This window comes from Muscardinus avellanarius (assembly GCF_963383645.1).
Source record: "Muscardinus avellanarius genome assembly, chromosome: 3".
NCBI lineage: Eukaryota > Metazoa > Chordata > Mammalia > Rodentia > Gliridae > Muscardinus > Muscardinus avellanarius.
The window spans coordinates 116,840,651-116,857,496 of record NC_137788.1 but is presented as its reverse complement, the minus strand read 5'-3'; the positions used below and the strand labels follow the sequence as shown (position 1 = coordinate 116,857,496).

At 51.5% G+C, this 16,846-nt stretch overlaps 1 protein-coding gene across 1 annotated transcript in view; it reads right to left on the bottom strand.

The window, feature by feature from the left end:
• The window catches only part of RORC (RAR related orphan receptor C), a gene marked incomplete at both ends in the record, with an annotated part of 42,027 nt that extends 36,390 nt beyond the window's left edge, over nucleotides 1-5,637 (bottom strand). The window contains 2 exons of the mRNA XM_080692960.1: nucleotides 2,668-2,697; nucleotides 5,595-5,637. Coding sequence (XP_080549086.1) covers nucleotides 2,668-2,697; nucleotides 5,595-5,637 — 73 coding nt within the window. The remainder of the gene's footprint in view (nucleotides 1-2,667; nucleotides 2,698-5,594) is intronic.
• Between the last annotated feature and the right edge of the window lie 11,209 nt (nucleotides 5,638-16,846).

The window sequence follows — 16,846 nt, the reverse complement described above, 5'->3', positions numbered from 1 at the left end:
AAAAAAGAATAAAAAATAGGGCAGGGGTGTAGCTCGGAAGTCGAATGCCCCTGGGTTCCATCCCCAGACCCACAAAAACAAAACAAAACAAAACTTAAGTTAAAAAAATATAGGGCTGGGGATGTAGCTCGGAGGTAAAATACTCCTGGGTTCCATCCCCTGCACCAAAAAACAAAAACAAAAAAAACAATACCCAAAAAAGAATAGGAGTGGGGTTTGGCCTCTCCCGGTTGCCCACTGCTCCAGAAATCCACCTTCTCCCCCACCCTACCCATCGATGGTCCCTGACCCTCCTCCCCCAGCTCGCCTGAGTCCCCCCGACCCGCTTTCCTCTTAGGGCCTGGCTCAGCATTTCCGTCGGGGCCCTGTGGCTAGTGACAGGCAGGGCGGCCTTCAGGATTTTGCTGAGCAAAGCAAGCCCCACCTGGGAGGGAGGCTGTCACATCCTAGATGCGATGCTCTGCCTCAGGGACAGGGCGGAGGGAGATGTCTCTGCTGGGAGCAGGGCGGCTCTAGATGGTTTGGGCAGCAGGAGGCATGGCGGTGGGACCAGCAGGCAAGCGAGGGAGGGCCACGGAGAACGGAGGTGGCCTCTCCTGCCCTGAATGGTCTTCATCTACTCAAGGGCCCACGCCTGCCCTGCAGAAGCCTTTTGCAGAATACCCTCAGGCTACTGGGAGCTTGTGTGGCTCTATGGGGCATGTGAGATTCAGGTGGTTTGGGTAGATTTTCTGGGAGCCGGAGCTTATCCCACAAAGGAGGACAGTGGATCTGATGGGCTGAGCGGTCCCCAGACAGGATGCTTGCTTGCCTGTGTCCTCCGGGAAGTCCTTCCTGAGGGCTAGCCTCCCCTTCCCGTACTATAGTTTCAGGCTTTCAGTGTCCCTGTGCATTCTCTTTCCTATAGAGAGGAAGGCGCTCCTGCAGCATGGTTCACACCTCAGGATGTGTTAACCACAGAGCTGAACACCAAACCTGGCTCAGCCTCCACAAAGCCCAGGGCAGGCTCCCGGGGCCTCTGCTGTGGCCGGGCTGAGTTCCTGAGGCCAGCCCTGCCTCCCAGGGCTCCGTCCATCCTCTCCCTCCCCGGCTCACCCCCGGCCCACCCCTGCGCCTCTGCTCTCTCCAGCCTGGCTCCTGGCTCCTTCATTCTCTGCGTGCTTCTTTATAGCCCTCCCTTCCACTCTTTGCATGAGTATGTGTGTGTTTTACTGGGGATGGAACCCAGGGGCATTCTGCTTCTGAGCTATACCCCAGCCCCACCTCCTTTTTTTTTTTTTTTTTCCAGTACTGAAGATGGAACCCAGGGGCATTCTATCGCTGAGCTACACCCCCAGCCCTATTTTTTATTCTTTATTTTGAAACAGGGTCTCACTAAGTTGCAGAGGGTCTCATTAAGTAGCTGAGGCTGTCCTCGAACCACGATCCTCCTGTCTCAGCCTCCCAAATGCTGGGATTACAAGCGTGTGCCAGCACGCCCAGCTCCCAGCCCTTTTTATTTTGAAACCAGATCTCTCTAGGTTGATGAGAGTCTCCACTGTGGTGATCAGGTTGCCCTTGAATTAATTAATTAATTTATTTATTAATTTATTTATTATTTTGTGATACTGGGGATGGAACCCAGGGGCATTCTACCTCCGAGCTACACCCCCCAGCCCTATTTCTTATTCTTTAATTTGAAACAAGGTCTCACTGAGTTGCAAAGGGCCTCACTAAGTAGCTGAGGCTGTCCCTGAACCATGATCCTCAGGTCTCTGCCTCCCAAATGCTGGGATCATAAGCATGTGCCACCACAGGGTCTCACTGAGTTGCAGAGGGCCTAAGAAGCTGAAGCTGGCTGAGAACTTGCGATTCTCCTGTCTCAGCCTCCCAAGTACTGAGATTACAAGCATGGGCCACCATGCCCAGAGTATTTATTATTTTTAGATAGGGTCCCTTTTCCTAAATTGCTGAGGCTGGCCTTGAACTTGCGGGTCTTCCTGTCTCAGCCTCCTAAGCACTGGGATTGCAGGTGTGTACAATCCATGCCTGGATTCCTGTGTCTTTTTTTTTTTTTTTTTTTGGGTGGTACTGGGGGTGGAACCCAGAGGCTTTCTACCTCTGGGCTATACTCCTAGACCTTTTTTATATTTTATTTGGAAACAGGGTCTCACCAAGTTGCTGAGAGCCTCACTAAGTAACTGAGGCTAGCTTTGAACCTGTGCAATCCTCCTGTCTCAGCCTCCCAAGCGTGGGAATTACAAGCATGTGCCACCATGCCTGGCTTTTTTTTTTTTTTTTTTTTGGTGGTACTAGGGGTGGAACCCAGGGGCTTTCTACCTCTGGGCTATATCCTGGACCTATTTTATATTTTTATTTGGAAACAGGGTCTCACTAAATTGCTGAGAGCCTCACTTAGTAGCTGAGGCTGGCTTTGAACCTGTGCAATCCTCCTGTCTCAGCCTCCCAACTCCCAAGCACGGGGATTACAAGTGTGTGCCACCACTCCTGGCTTGTGCCTGTCTTTTTTTTTTTTTTGCAGGTCTGGGGATGGAACCCAGGGGCATTTGACCTCGAGCTACACCCCCTGCCCTATTTTTTTTTTAAACTGGCTCTCACAGAGCCCTTACTCAATTCTCCATCCGGCGATACCCCAGCCCCAGTTCTTGCCCCCGACCCCCTACTCACAGGTGTGGGTCTTCTTGGCAGCCTGCAGGTCTGTAGAGAGAAGAGAGAGGTTCAGGTGAGTAGCAGAAGACCCTGGGAGCTTCCCCCATTCACAGGAGCCTCTCCCACCCATTCCTTCCCACAGTCCGCAGCACCCTCTGGACTTCCTTCTCTGCTCTTTGGTCGCCCTGGCACTCTCCCAGGTCCTCCAAACGCTAGGCTTTCTCCATATTACTCCCTCTGCCCACACCCCTTAATCAAGCCCACATCACTCCATCCCTGGGCTTTCAAATAGATCACGTCTCTTCCTTGAAAAAGCCGCCCGCGCCCTCTCCTCTTCCCCCCGGGTGTTTACAAGCTCAGCTCAGCACCTTGCATTTAATTTCCTGGCACTCACCACATCACCTAACTGCCATCGCGGTGCCATGGTCTACAAAGCGATATCAGAGGTGCAATAAACATTCACACCCAGAGTTAAATCTTTGTGGGAATAAAATCTTAGTTGCTTCAGTGCCTGAAAGTGTTCCAGAGGGCGGGGCTGGGAGTAGGGTAGGATGTCTGGAGGAAGAAGAGGGGAGGGTTGGAAATGCAGACCCTTCTCTGGCCCCCAGGTTCACCCTGTCCTGCTGTCGCAGAGGGAAGAATCCTAGGGCTGCTTCCGGGTTGGTCTGGGTGGGGACCAGGCAGCAGGGAACACAGGTGTGTTGATGGAGGTTTCCATGGATACAAGAACCCCCCACCCCAAAAGGAGCAGATGCTGAAGGGAGAGCCTTAGCTAGAGCATGGTTTGGGGATTCGTTCTTACAGTTAGCACGGTATGAAACACCTAATAAGGGGAGGCCCTGGGAAGAGGCTTCCTGCACCCACAAATCAGCACCTCACAGAGCTCAGGGCTAGTCTGTTGTTCTTTTCTTTTCTTTTCTTTCTTTCTTTCTTTCTTTCTTTCTTTCTTTCTTTCTTTCTTTCTTTTGTCCTTTCTTTCTTTTGTTCTTTCTTTCTGTATTTGGGATGGAACCCAGGGGCATTCTACCTCTGAGCTACACCCCTAGTCCTATTTTTAAATTCTTTTTATTTTTATTTATTTATTTATTTTATTTTTTTTGCGGTACTGTGGATGGAACCCAGGGGCATTCTACCTCCAAGCTACACCCCCAGCCCTATTTTTTTCTATTTATTTATTTGTTTGTTTATTTTTTGCAGTACTGTGGATGGAACCCAGGGACATTCATTCTACCTCCGAGCTATACCCCCAGCCCTATTTTAAAATTATTTATTTATTTATTTATTTATTTATTTATTTATTTATTTATTTTTGCGGTACTGTGGATGGAATCCAGGGGCATTCTACGTCTGAGATACATCCCCAGCCCTATTTTTTTAAATTATTTTTATTTTTTTGTGGTACTGTGGTGGAACTCAGGGGCATTCTACCTCTGAGCAACACACTTAGCCCTATTTTTTATTCTTTATTTTGCAGTCAAATGCTGCCACTGAGCTATGACCCCTGGTTTATTCATTATTTTGAAATACAGTCTCACTGAGTTGCAAAGAGCCTCACTAAATAGCTGAGGCTGTCCTGGAACCGGGATCCTCCTGTCTCAGCCTCCCGAATGCTGGGATTACAAGGATGGGCCACCACACCTGGCTTATTCTTTATTGTTTGAAACAGTGTCTCACTAAGTTGCAAAGGGCCTTGCTAAGCAGTAGCTGAGACTGTCAGCGAATCGTGATCCTCCTGTCTCAGCCTCCCAAATGCTGGGATTAGCCCAGTTAGGGGCTAGTCTTTTATTTTTATTTTTTGGTACTAGAGATTGAACTCAGGGACATTCTAACCTCTGAGCTACATCCCGGGCCCTTTTTATTTTTCATTTTTAAAATTTTTGTGGTACTGGGGATGGAACCCAGAAGCACTCTACCTCTGACCTACACCTCCAGCCCTATTTTATTCTTTTATTTTGAAACAGGGTCTCACTAAGTTGCTGAGGCTGGCCGCGATATCTTGCGACCTTGTTTCAGCCTCCAAGTACTGGGATTACCAGTTTGCAACACTTTCCCCGGCTCAGTTTTTATTTTGAAGCATGGTCCCTCTAAGTTGCTGAGGGTCTTGCTAAATTGCTGGAGCTGGCTTTGAACCTGTGATCCTCCCATCTCAGATTCCCAAGTACCGGGATCACAGGCCTGTGCCACACCCCTTCCCGGACCCCACCCCCAGCCCTCTGTCCCTCTGCCCAGGCGCCTGCTGAGGCGGGGAGGGGAAGGGCCGCCCCGCCCCGTCCTGCCAGGCCCGCCCCGCTTCCTCCCTGACGTGGCACCCGGTCCTGCCCCCAGCCTCGCACCTCGGGGCGGTCCGGGCTCGGGCTCCCCTCGCTTGCCCAGGAAGCCCAGGTGTTCCTCCACCAGGTGGCCTTGGAATTCCTGACTCTGGCGTTCACGCACCTGCTCACACCGGACGGAGCCAGAGGCCGAGCACCCCCGAAGGGCTCCCGACTGAGTCCAGGGGTGGCCATGCCCACCCACCCATCACCTCCAGCGCTCCCCGCCCTGGGCCCGCGCCCCACACAAAAGAAACCCCACACTCCTGGGCCCTCGCAGGGAGGGAGGGGTAGTGCCAGGCTAGCGGGCACCGACAGCTGCCGGGGTATGGCTGCCACCCTCCACCCCGTCAAGGCTGGACAGGACCCCCAGGAGTGAGTGAACCGCGGGTGGAGTGACCCGCCTGCCCGCCTGGCCTCCCTGACCGCTCACAAGTGGGAAGGCAGCGGGTTCTGATCCCCGGCTGGCTCCGCTCGGGCTCCTCTTCTCCACTCAGGTCTGCGGCAGAACCCCGTGCCTCTCCTTTTCAATCCCCAGCCCCTCCTCGGGCTTCGCTCCCCTGGCCACCCGACTCCCCTCCGCGGAGCCTCCCGGCAGACCCCTCCACCTGCCTGCAGGGCCGCGGGGCCTCTTACCCCGCGAGGTGGATCTGTGCTGTCTCTGTGGGGCCCTGTCCATGGGGCAGCTCCCTGGGTGCCGTCCTCACCGCCCTGGCTGCCCAGGAGGGCAGGGAGCAGGGCCCAGGGGAGGGCCCTTCGGCAGGCAGGGGAAGGAGTGGCTGGCAGAGCGTGCTGGCACCGGGAGGGGACGGGGAGAGACCTGCCGGCCAGTGTGACGCTCCAGAAGCCCGGCAGGTGAATGGGCGGGAGCCAGCAGGTCCCTTTGCCAGGCCCCATATGTCAATCATGATTTGGCTTCTGTAGGTCTCTGGACACCCACAGCCGGGGAGTGTAATGATTCCAGATTTACTCATGTACAAGTGATACTCCGAGATAGATTTTTGGGGTACCGGAGGATTGAACCCAGGGGCGTTCTGCCTCTGAGTCGCACCCCCAGCCCTGGTTATTATTTATTTTGAAACAGGATCTCACTAAGTTGCTGAGGAGGCTGGCCTTGAACCTGCGATCTGCCTGTCTCAGCTTCCCAAGTACTGAGATTACAGTCCTGCGCCATCACGCCGGCTCTGCTATAATTTGAACCCTGGTCTCTGTGACTTCAGAATCCCTAGTTCTACTGGGGGCAGCCGGGGAGGGGAGAAATAGCCAGGGGAAGCCAGGCTGGTGGGGCCCAGGTTTACCCCACTGGCTCTGAGGATGCTGCCCGCTCCCGAGGTTGCTTAGAGTGGGTTCACTAACTGTCCCTTTCTGCTTTCTCTAGAACTCCCTGGCTCCTGGGTGCTTCTGCATGGGGGGGGGGGGTGGAGTTGCAGGTGCAGGCAGGGGAGCAACCAGAGAGAAGAAAAGAGGAAGCCGGGCCTGGTGGCGCTCACTTGTAATCCCAGTACTTAGCCTGAGACAGGAGGGTCGCACAGGTTTGAAGCCAGCCTGAGCTACTTAGTGAGGCTCTCAGCAACACAGCGAGACCTTTTCCAAAATAAAACATAAAAAAATAGGTCTGAGAGTGTAGCCTGGGGGTAGAAAGCACCTGGGTTCCACTCCCAGTATGAGAGAGAGAGAGAGAGAGAGAGAGAGAGAGAGAGAGAGAGAGAGAGAAGATATGGAGGAGAAGAGAAGAGAGGAGAGGAGAGGGGGAGAGAGAGAGAGGAAGCCAGGCATGTTAGCACATGCTTGTAATCCCAGCATTTGGGAGGCTGAGGCAGGAGGATCACAGTTTCCAGCCAGCCTCAGCTACTTAGTGAGGCCCTGTTTCAAAATAAAGAATAAAATTAGGGCTGAGGCAGTGCTGCAAAAAAAAAAAAAAAAAAAAAAGGAGAGGAGGGGTGGTGCATGGAGCCTGGCCACACGGAGGGCTGCACTGGAGTCCCAGGAGCACCAAGGCACAGGGCTTCTGGGGATTGCAGATGCCCAGTTCTCCTGCCCAGCCTCGGTCCAGCGTTTGATTAGCTGGGCCTGGCTCTCCTGTTACCCAAGAGGTACTGGCCAGGGTCCAGGCTGCAGCAGGAGCCTCCTGGCCCCTCCTCCCGCGCTCTCTCCAGCTGGTAAACAGCAGGGCAGGAGCCAGCCACGCCGCAGCCTCGTGACTCGCCCACTCCCCCCAACCTGGCGCACGTGGCACCTGGCGTGGAGCGGGCAGGAGCTGGCCCTTCCTCCTCCATGCCTGCCTGCCGCGCCCAGCTCTGCTGCCCTCGGCACCTTGGTCCTGGGGAGCTCCCGAGTCTCTCCGGGACTGCAGCTTGTGGGAGGGAGGTTAGAAAAGGCAAAGGGCTTTTTAATTCCAAGGGTGATTGACAGGGGAGAGGACCAGAGTGAGAAAGGGGGAGGTGACTTTTTTTTTTTTTTTTGGTGCTAGGGATTGAACTCAAAGGAATTGTACCTCTGAGCCACACCCCAATCCTTTTCTTTAATTATTTTTTAAATTAATTTATTTTTTGCGGTTCTGGGGATGGAACCCAGGGACATTCTACCTCCGAGTTACACCCCCAGCCCTATTTTTTTTTTTATTCTTTATGCTGAAAAAGGGTCCATTCAAAGGGCCTCACTAAGTAGTAGTTGAGGCTGTCCTCGAACCACGATTCTCTTGGGTCTCAGCCTCCCAAATGCTGGGATTACAAACGTGAACCACCTAGCCTGGCTTTAATTTTTTAATTATTTTGAAACAAGGCCTCACCAGGTTGTGGAATCTCACTATTGCTGAGGCTGTGTCCCCCTCCCTTCCCCCCACCCCACCGGTACTGGGGATGGAACCCTGGGGCATTCTACCTCTGAGCTACACCTCCAGCCCAATTTTTTATCCTTTATTTTGAAACAGGGTCTCACTAAGTTGGGGAGAGCCTCATTAAATAGCTGAGGCTGACTGTTAACCTGCAATCCTCCTGTCTCAGCCTCCCAAGTACTGGGATTACAAGTCTGCACCACCACCCTAGGCTGAGGGAAAACATTTATTTATGGCACTGGGAGTTAGACCCAGGGGCATTCTACTTCTAAGCCATATCCCCAGCCCTTCTTATTTTGATTTATTTATTTATTATATATATTTTTTGCGGTAATGGGGATGGAACCCAGGGGCATTCTACCTCTGAAGTACATCCCCAGCCCTATTTTTTGTTCTTTATTTTGAACTCGGTCTCACTAAGTTGTAAGGGCCTCACTGAGTACCTGAGGCTGGTCAGGAACCTTTGATTCTTCTGTCTCAGCCTCCCAAATGCTGGGATTGCAAGTGTGCGCCATCATGTCTGGCTTATTTTGTTGTTGTTTTGTTTTGAAATAGGGTCTCACTAGTTCCCTGAAAGTCTCACTAAGTTGTTGAGGCTGGCCTGGAGCCTGCGATCCTCCTGTCTCAGCCTCCCAAGTATGGGGATCACAGGCGTGCGCCCCGGTCTCCAGGGAAGGCTTTGGAGGATTTTCTTAAACCTAGAGCCTGGTGGTGTGTGTGTCAACACCTCCAAGGCTGTGAGTCTCATCTTTTTGCTAGACTCAGGCCCAGCGCTCTGCGGCACAACCAGCACCCTCGGGCTGGCTCTGGAGAGGAGAGCGGGGGAGGCGGAGGGCGCTTTCTGCTGTCCCCTTCCCCAGACGTCCTGTGGCCTCTCTGTCTCTGTCCATCTCTCGTCCTGTCCCTGTGCTTCTGTTCTCTCTGCCTCTCCAGCTCCCCCTCCATCCCATCCTCTTCAAGCTTTTCTTGCTCTGTGATAGTGTAGGGGGCCACCCAGGCTCCTCCCTGATCAGCCTCCCAAACTACAGGCAAAAAGCGGAGGTCACGTGGAATGCTTGCGATGGGCACTGGCACCCCAGATCCCGCCCAGACAGTGCAGGTGTGGCTGCCGCTCCCGGTCCTGTGTGGGGTGCTGAGGAGGTGCCTGGGTGGGAAGCCAGGGTCCCAGCCTCTGGGCCTCCACAGTCACAGGGCTCCTGGGTGCTTTTTTTTTTTTTTTTTTGCGGAACTGGAGATGGAACCCAGGGGCATTCTACCTCCGAGCCGCACCCCCAGCCCTATTTATTTATTTCCTTCCTTCCTCCCTCCCTCCTTTTTTCTTTCTTTTCTTTTCTCCTTTCTTCTTTTCTTTTCTTTCTGGGGTACCAGGGATGGAACTCACGGGCATTCTACCTCTGAGCTACACCCCCAGCCCTATTTTTTGGAACTTTTTTCTTTCTTTCTTTTTTTTTTTTTGGTGGTACTTACTGGAGGTGGAACCCAGAGGCTTTCTACCTCCGGGCTACACTCCCAGACCCATTTTATTTTATTTTATCTTTCTTTTTGCGGGTCTGGGGATGGAACCCAGGGGCATTTGACCTCCGAGCTACACCCCCTGCCCTATTTTTTATTCTTTATTTTGAAACCAGGTCTCACTGAGTTGCAGAGGGCCTCACTAAGTAGTAGCTGAGGCTGTCCGCGAACCACAATCCCTCTGTCTCAGCCTCCCAAATGCTGGGAATACAAGCGTGTGCCACCACGCCCGGCTATTCTTTATTTTGAAACGGGGTCTCACTGAGTTGTAGAGAGCCTCACAAGTTGCTGAGGCTGTCTGTGAACCACGATCCTCCTGCCTCAACCCCCCAAATGCTGGGATTACAGCGTGGCCTTTGCTGTCCACTTTTAATGGTTGCAGTACAGCTCCCTTCCTGAGTCGCTCCTGTGGGTGGAGGTCTTCCCAGGCATGGAGCCCCCAGGGGCCTGAAGAAAGGTGGTCCCTGACCACAGGGTCAGGCTCCCACCGGGACAGCTCTCCACCGAGCTGCAGGTGCCATTCAGGCATCTCGCGGGCTGCCAAACCCCATGGATTTTCCACCTTTAGCCCCAGGCCCTCCCTGGAAGGGTAGGCATATGCTGAGCTTTAAGTGGTTTCTGTGGTTTAGGGGGTGGGGAGGAAGGGAAAGAGAAGTTGGTGACTGTTCCCCAGTCCCAAGCCACCACCTCCCTCCCCTGCAGGCTGCTTGCCCCCTGCTTTGAGATGCCCTAGCCTGATAAGGGGACAGGCACGTGGGGGGTGAAATGATTCTCTGATCCCTATCAGCCTTTTCCTTGCATAAGACTATAAGAATGTATTCAAGCAGGAAATAACCACTGGTCTGCTCTGAAAGGACCAGAGAAAGAACTACGATTGCAAGAGAACAGAAGGTTAGGCAGGAGAGGGGGCTTCCCAAAAGGATAACACGGACACCTAGACCAAGAACCCGAGGACCAAGAAGCCAAGCCATCAGTACTTAATGCAGAAAAAGGAGTAGAGTCTCCAGAGCGCCCTGGAGCCGGGCGTGGTGGTGCACACTTGTAAACAGCGTTCGGGAGGCTGAGACAGAAGGATCAGGTTCATCGCCAGCCTTGGCTACTTAGTGAGGCCCTTTGCAACTCAGTGAGACCCTGTTTCAAAAAGAAAAAAAAGTCCGGGAGTGGTGGCGCATGCTTGTAATCCCTGCGCTTGGGAGGCGGAGACAGGAGGATTGCGCAGGTTCGAAGCCAGCCGTGCTGGCTTAGTGAGACCCTGTTTCCAAATAAAATATAAAATGGGTCAGCCGGGCGTGGTGGCGCACGCTTGTAATCCCAGCATTCGGGAGGCTGAGACCTGGAGGATCACGGTTCGCGGACAGTCTCAGCTACTTAGTGAGGCCCTCTGCAACTCAGTGAGACCTGGTTTCAAAATAAAGAATAAAAAATAGGGCAGGGGGTGTAGCTCGGAGGTCAAATGCCCCTGGGTTCCATCCCCAGACCCGCAAAAAGAAAGATAAAATAAAATAAAATGGGTCTGGGAGTGTAGCCCGGAGGTAGAAAGCCTCTGGGTTCCACCTCCAGTAAGTACCACCAAAAAAAAAAAAAAAAAGAAAGAAAGAAAGAAAAAAGTTCCAAAAAATAGGGCTGGGGGTGTAGCTCAGAGGTAGAATGCCCGTGAGTTCCATCCCCGGTACCCCAGAAAGAAAAGAAAAGAAGAAAGGAGAAAAGAAAAGAAAGAAAAAAGGAGGGAGGGAGGAAGGAAGGAAATAAATAAATAGGGCTGGGGGTGCGGCTCGGAGGTAGAATGCCCCTGGGTTCCATCCCCAGTTCTGCAAAAATAAATAAAGAAAGAATAAAAAATAAGCCGGGTGTGGTGGCGCACGCTTGTAATCCTGGCACTTGGGAGGCTGAGACAGGAGGATCACACAGGTTCGAAGCCAGGCTCAGCTACTTAGGCTTTCAGCAACTTAGTGAGACCCTGTTTCCAAATAAATATATATATATATATATATATATATATATATATATATATATATATATATATGTCTGGGAGTATAGCCCGGAGATAGAAAGCCTCTGGGTTCCACCCCCAGTACCACCAAAAAAAAAAAAAAAGAATAAAAAATAGGGCTGAGGGTGTAACTCAGAGGTAGAATGCCCCTGAGTGCCAGGCATGGTGGCGCATGCTTGTAATCCCCGCGCTTGGGAAGCGGAGATAGGAGGATCGCACAGGTTCAAAGCCAGCCTCTCTGGCTTAAGAGACCCTGTTAATAGGTCTGGGAGTGTAGCCTGGAGGTAGAAGGATTTCCAGGAACCCCAATACAAAAAAAAAAAAAAAAAAAAAAAAAAAAGAATGCCCCCGAGTTCCATCCCCAGCACCAAATAAATAAATAAGAAAGAATAAAAAATTGGGCTGGAGGTGTAGTTCAGAGGTAGAATGCCTCTGGGTTCAATCCCCAGTGCCACACATAAAACACACACACAGACACACATACACACACACACACACACACACACACACACACACACACACAGTGGAAAGCAAGCAGCCTGGCTTGGCCCTGTAATCCCAGTACTGGGGAGGATGAGACTGGAGGATCACAGGTTCAAGACCAGCCTCAGCAACTTAGCAATACTCCCAGCAATCTAGTGAGACCCTGTTTCAAAACGAAAGGTAAAAAGGGGCTGGGGTTGTGGCTCTGAGGTAGAATGCCCCTGGGTTCAATCCCCAGCACCCCCTCCCCCCAAAAAAGTGGACAACACACGTTCTAGAAACATCTCTAGCCTCCAGCTCAAGGCTCTGTGACAAAGGCCACTGTGGGGGAGGGAACAGGAGCATTTGTCCCTGGCCCCTGGCCTCCGGCTTCTTACAGTGGCCCTGCTTGACCTCTCATCCATCACTGAGCAGGCTTGGACACTGCAAGCAGAGTTGAAGGGAGGGGATCTAATTCTTAGAGCAGAAAGACTTGTATTAAGAATGTGGCCTGCGCGCGTATTAGCCGTGGGCCCTGAGGCCAGTCACAGCCCTGAGGCCTCATCAGCTAGAAGGGGCAGTGACAGCGGTCCCCATCTGTCGCAGCCTGTACAGTACACAGGAGCGGTTCTTAGGACACATGTGCCCGCAGGACATTTTTTTTTGTGTGTGGTACTTGGGATGGAACCCAGGGGCATTCTACCTCCAAGTTATACCCCCCAACCATATTTTTTACTCTTTATTTTGAAACAGGGTCTCACTGAGTTGCAGAGGGCCTCACTAAGTAGCTGAGGCTGTCCGCGAACCACGATCCTCCTGTCTCAGCCTCCCGAATGCTGGGATTACCAGCGGGTATGCCTGGCTCGGCATTTTTCTTTCCATCTTCCTTTTTTTGTTGTTGTTGTTACTCGGAATTGAGCCCAGAGGCATTCTACCACCAAGCTACACCCCCAGCTCTATATTATTATTATTATTATTATTATTATTATTATTATTATTATTATTATATTTTTGGTGGTACTGGGGTTCCTGGAAACCCTTTTACCTCCAGGCTACTCTCCCAGACACCTATTTTTTATATTTTTATTTGGAAACAGGGTCTCTTAAGCCAGCGCTGCTGGCTTCGAACCTGCGCAATCCTCCTGCCTCCACCTCCCAAGTGTGGGGATTACAAGTGTGTGCCACCACTCCCGGCATTATTATTATGATTATTATTATTATTATTTTAAAATAAGGCCTCCCTAAGTTGCTGAGAGCCCTTGCTAAATTGTTGAGGCTGGCTTTGAACCTGCGATCTTCCTGTCTCAGCCTCCCAAGTGCTGGGGTGTTTCTTACCTTTAGTTGGCCCCCATCCTAGGCCTTCAGAGCCTAGTGAACTGCTCCTGGGGCCCTTTCCATCCGAACCTTCCCCCCAGCCATGGGGGTGGGGTTGGGGCTGGAGGTGTTTGCCTTGAACTAACTATTGTCAGAAACTTTCCCTATAACCCAGGCTGATCCCCAGGTGAGTTTACTTAACTTCTCTGATCTATTTCCTCCTCTGTAACATAGGAATAATAATGCCTACCTTAGTTAGTGGTTGCAATGCCGGAGATAAGATCTAGGGTAAAGTACAGGACCTGGAACAAAGTATTGTGTCTATCTTTTTTTTTTTTTTTTTTTTTTGCAGGTCTGGGGATGGAACCCAGGGGCATTTGACCTCCGAGCTATAGCCCCTGTCCTATATTATTTTATTCTTTATTTTGAAACCGGGTCTCTCTGAGTTGCAAAGGGCCTCACTAAATAGCTGAGGCTGTCCGCAAACCACGATCCTCCGGTCTCAGCCTCTTGATTGCTAGGATTACAAGCGTGTGCCATCACGCCCCGGCTGTGTCCATCTTAAAAAAAAAAAAAAAAAAAAAAAAAAAAATCATTTCATTCCCTCCCTGTCTCCCTCTTTCCCATCCCTATTTCATCCTTCCCACTCATTATCTGACCCTCCCCCTCCCAACTTTATCTTTTTCTATTCCATATCACCAAGTAGCATCTTTACATTTTATTTTATTTTATTTATTTATTTATTTTTGGTGGGGGTGGGGGTGGAACCCAGAGGCTTTCTACCTCCGGGCTATACTTCCAAACCATTTTTATATTTTATTTGGAAACAGGTCTCACTAAGTTGCTGAGGGCCTAAGTAGCTGAGGCTGGCTTCGAACCCGTGGCATCCTCCTGTCTCAGCCTCCCAAGCGCGGGGATTACAAGCGTGCGCCACCATGCCCGGCTGCATCTTTACATTTTACTTGTTCATTTGGAAACTCATCTGATCCCTAATTCTGTTTTGGTCAACGCTACATCCAGGGCTTGGCACTTCAGAGACCCTCCCTAAGAAACTTGTTGAAGAAATAATGAAGTCACTTTACCTCTAAGTTTCTTTCCAGATACTTCTTTGTCCCCCCAAAACCGGGAATGGAACCCAAGGGTGCTTTACTACTGAGCTACATTCCCAGCCCCCCCCCCCTTTTTTTTTTAAATTTTAAGACCAGATCGCCATAAGTTGCTTAGGCTGGACTGGAACTTGCGATTTTTCTGCCTCAGCCTCCCAAACCACTGGGATTCTGGGCAGGCAGCACCCTGTTGGGCTCTTAAAAAGATTCTTTCAAATCCAGTTATTCACTAAGGGTCATTATAGGAGGTCTGGGCTCGAAGTAAAATGAGGTAGAGAGCTGGATGTGGTGGTGCACACCTATAATCCCAGTTTTTAGAGGGTGGAGACAGGAAGAGGACAGGTTTGTGGCCAGCCTCAGCAACTTTCAACACCTTGTATCAAGAAAAGAAAAAAAAAGATTTATAAAGGGCTGGGGGTATAGGTCAGGGGTATGTAAGGTTTGCCAGTTTCACAGACACGCGAGATCATCCATGCAGGTAACATAAGTCTTTATTAGTCCACTTGTCCCGAGCAGCTCCCTCCCCCACCCCCGTGTCGCGGGTGCGGGGTGGGGGTGGGGGAGAAGTGTGGAAGAGGGCCTTCCACGAGTGTAGGAATCTCTCTGTCCCACCAGCTTCTTCTGATCCTGGATCACGGAGTCCCCTTTTTATCAAAGGGGAGTGGCTTTCCGTGGGAACATCCTGGGGCCTCGCAGGGTAGGCGGGTCAGCCCCGCCCCTGCCCCATATGGGGAGGGTCCAGAACCTAACAGGGTAGAATGCCCCTGGGTTCAATCCCCACTACCAACAAAACAAACAGAAAAGAAAAAAAAATACAGTAACTATGGTACAGTCCTAGAAATAGAGCCAATCCTTGGGTGAGCTTGGAATTCAAACCGCAGCATATAAAATGACTGGAGGACCAGGCCTAGAGGCACGCACCTGTAATCCCAGGACTTGGGAGGCCGAGACAGGAAGATCACAGGTTCGAGGCTGGTCTCAGCAATTTAGCAAGGCTCTGTTTCAAAATAAAAAATAGCGTCGGGCGTGGTGGCACACGCTTGTAATCCCCACGCTTGGAAGGCAGAGACGGGAGGATCACGCAGGGTCAAAGCCAGCCGCGCTGGCGTAAGAGACCCTGTTTCAAAAATATAAAATAGGTTGCCGGGCATGGTGGCACACGCTTGTAATCCCTGTGCTTGGGAGGCTGAGACAGGAGGATCGCATGGGTTCGAAGCCAGCCTCAGCTACTTAGTGAGGCCTTCGGCAACTTGGCGAGACCCTGTTTCCAAATAAAATATTTTAAAAAAGGTCTGGGAGTATAGCCCGGAGGTAGAAAGCCTCTGGGTTCCACCCCTAGTACCACCAAAAAATATAAAATAGGTCTGGGAGTGTAGCCCGGAGGTAGAAGGGCTTCCAGGAACCCCAGTACCACCTAAATAAATAAATAAATAAAGCAGGGCTGAGAGCGTATAGCTCAAAAGTAGAATGTCTCTGCGTTCAATCTCTAGTATTAAAAACAAACAAACCCCAAATAAAACAATAGGAAAGCTATCACCATTGTGTGTGTGTGTGTGTGTGTGTGTGTGTGTGTGTGTGTGCGCACGCCTTACTAGGGACTGAACCCAGGGCTATTCTACTTCGGAGCTATACCTCCAGTCATATTTAATTAATTAACTAGTTATTTATTTTTTGTGTTACTGGGGGTGGAACCCAAGGGCTTTCTTCCTCTGGGCTACACTCCCAGCCCTATTTTATTCTTTATTTGGAAACAGGGTCTCACTAAGTTGCTGAGAGCCTCAGTAAGTGGCTGAGGCTGGCTTGGAACCTGTGTGATCCTCCTGTCTCAGCCTCCCAAGCACTGGGATTACAGACGTGTGCCACCAGGCCCAGCCATATTTTATTTTTTATTTTGAAAAAGGATCCCACTAAGTTGCCGAGGGTCTCGCTAAATTGCTGAGGCCTGGCCTTGAACCTGCCATCCTCCTGTCTGAGGCTTCCAAGTACTGAGATGACCATGTTCTCCGTCATGCCAGGTGAAAGCTATCATCTTGGGGAAGGAGGACCCTTCTAAAATGACCTGTTTGGGGGGCAGTGGGGCTGGTGGTTGGGGCTATTATAGTGAGGTGATTAGAGTCTAGACTCTGGAGCCAGACTCTCTAGGTTCAAGTCCAAGGTCCACTCTTTACTGGCAGCCAAGGCCCAAGGTCACTGGATAGATAACCACTGGGCTTGCAGCCTTCCCTGGGCTGAGGGGAGGGAGGAACTGAACCGCCCAGACCAGTCCCTGGAACAAATAGTTGCTTGTGTGAGGCTGTTCTTCGTGGCGGGGCTACCTATGATTGCTTGGCTAATGCTGCCCCCTGGTGGACACCTGGGGCAAGGCTACCTGGGCCCAAGGCTGGGGGGTGGGGTCGGGGGAGACTGAATCCCGAGGCAGGTGTGTGTGTGTGTGTGTGTGTGTGTGTGTGTGTGTGTGTGTGTGTAGTCGCCTGTGCTAAGGGGCCGAGGTTCTGTTGGGCTCCAGCAGGCTTAGCCCTGGCGCAGGCCACAGCAGTGACCATGTCCCCAAGGGGGAGGGGGTAGCTGGGTTGAACCAGAGCCTCCCTGGCTCGCTCCCTCCCTCCCTCCTCCAAGCCTGGTCTGAGCCAAGAGGAACCAGCCCGCAGGAAGGTGGAGGTAGAGAAGAAGG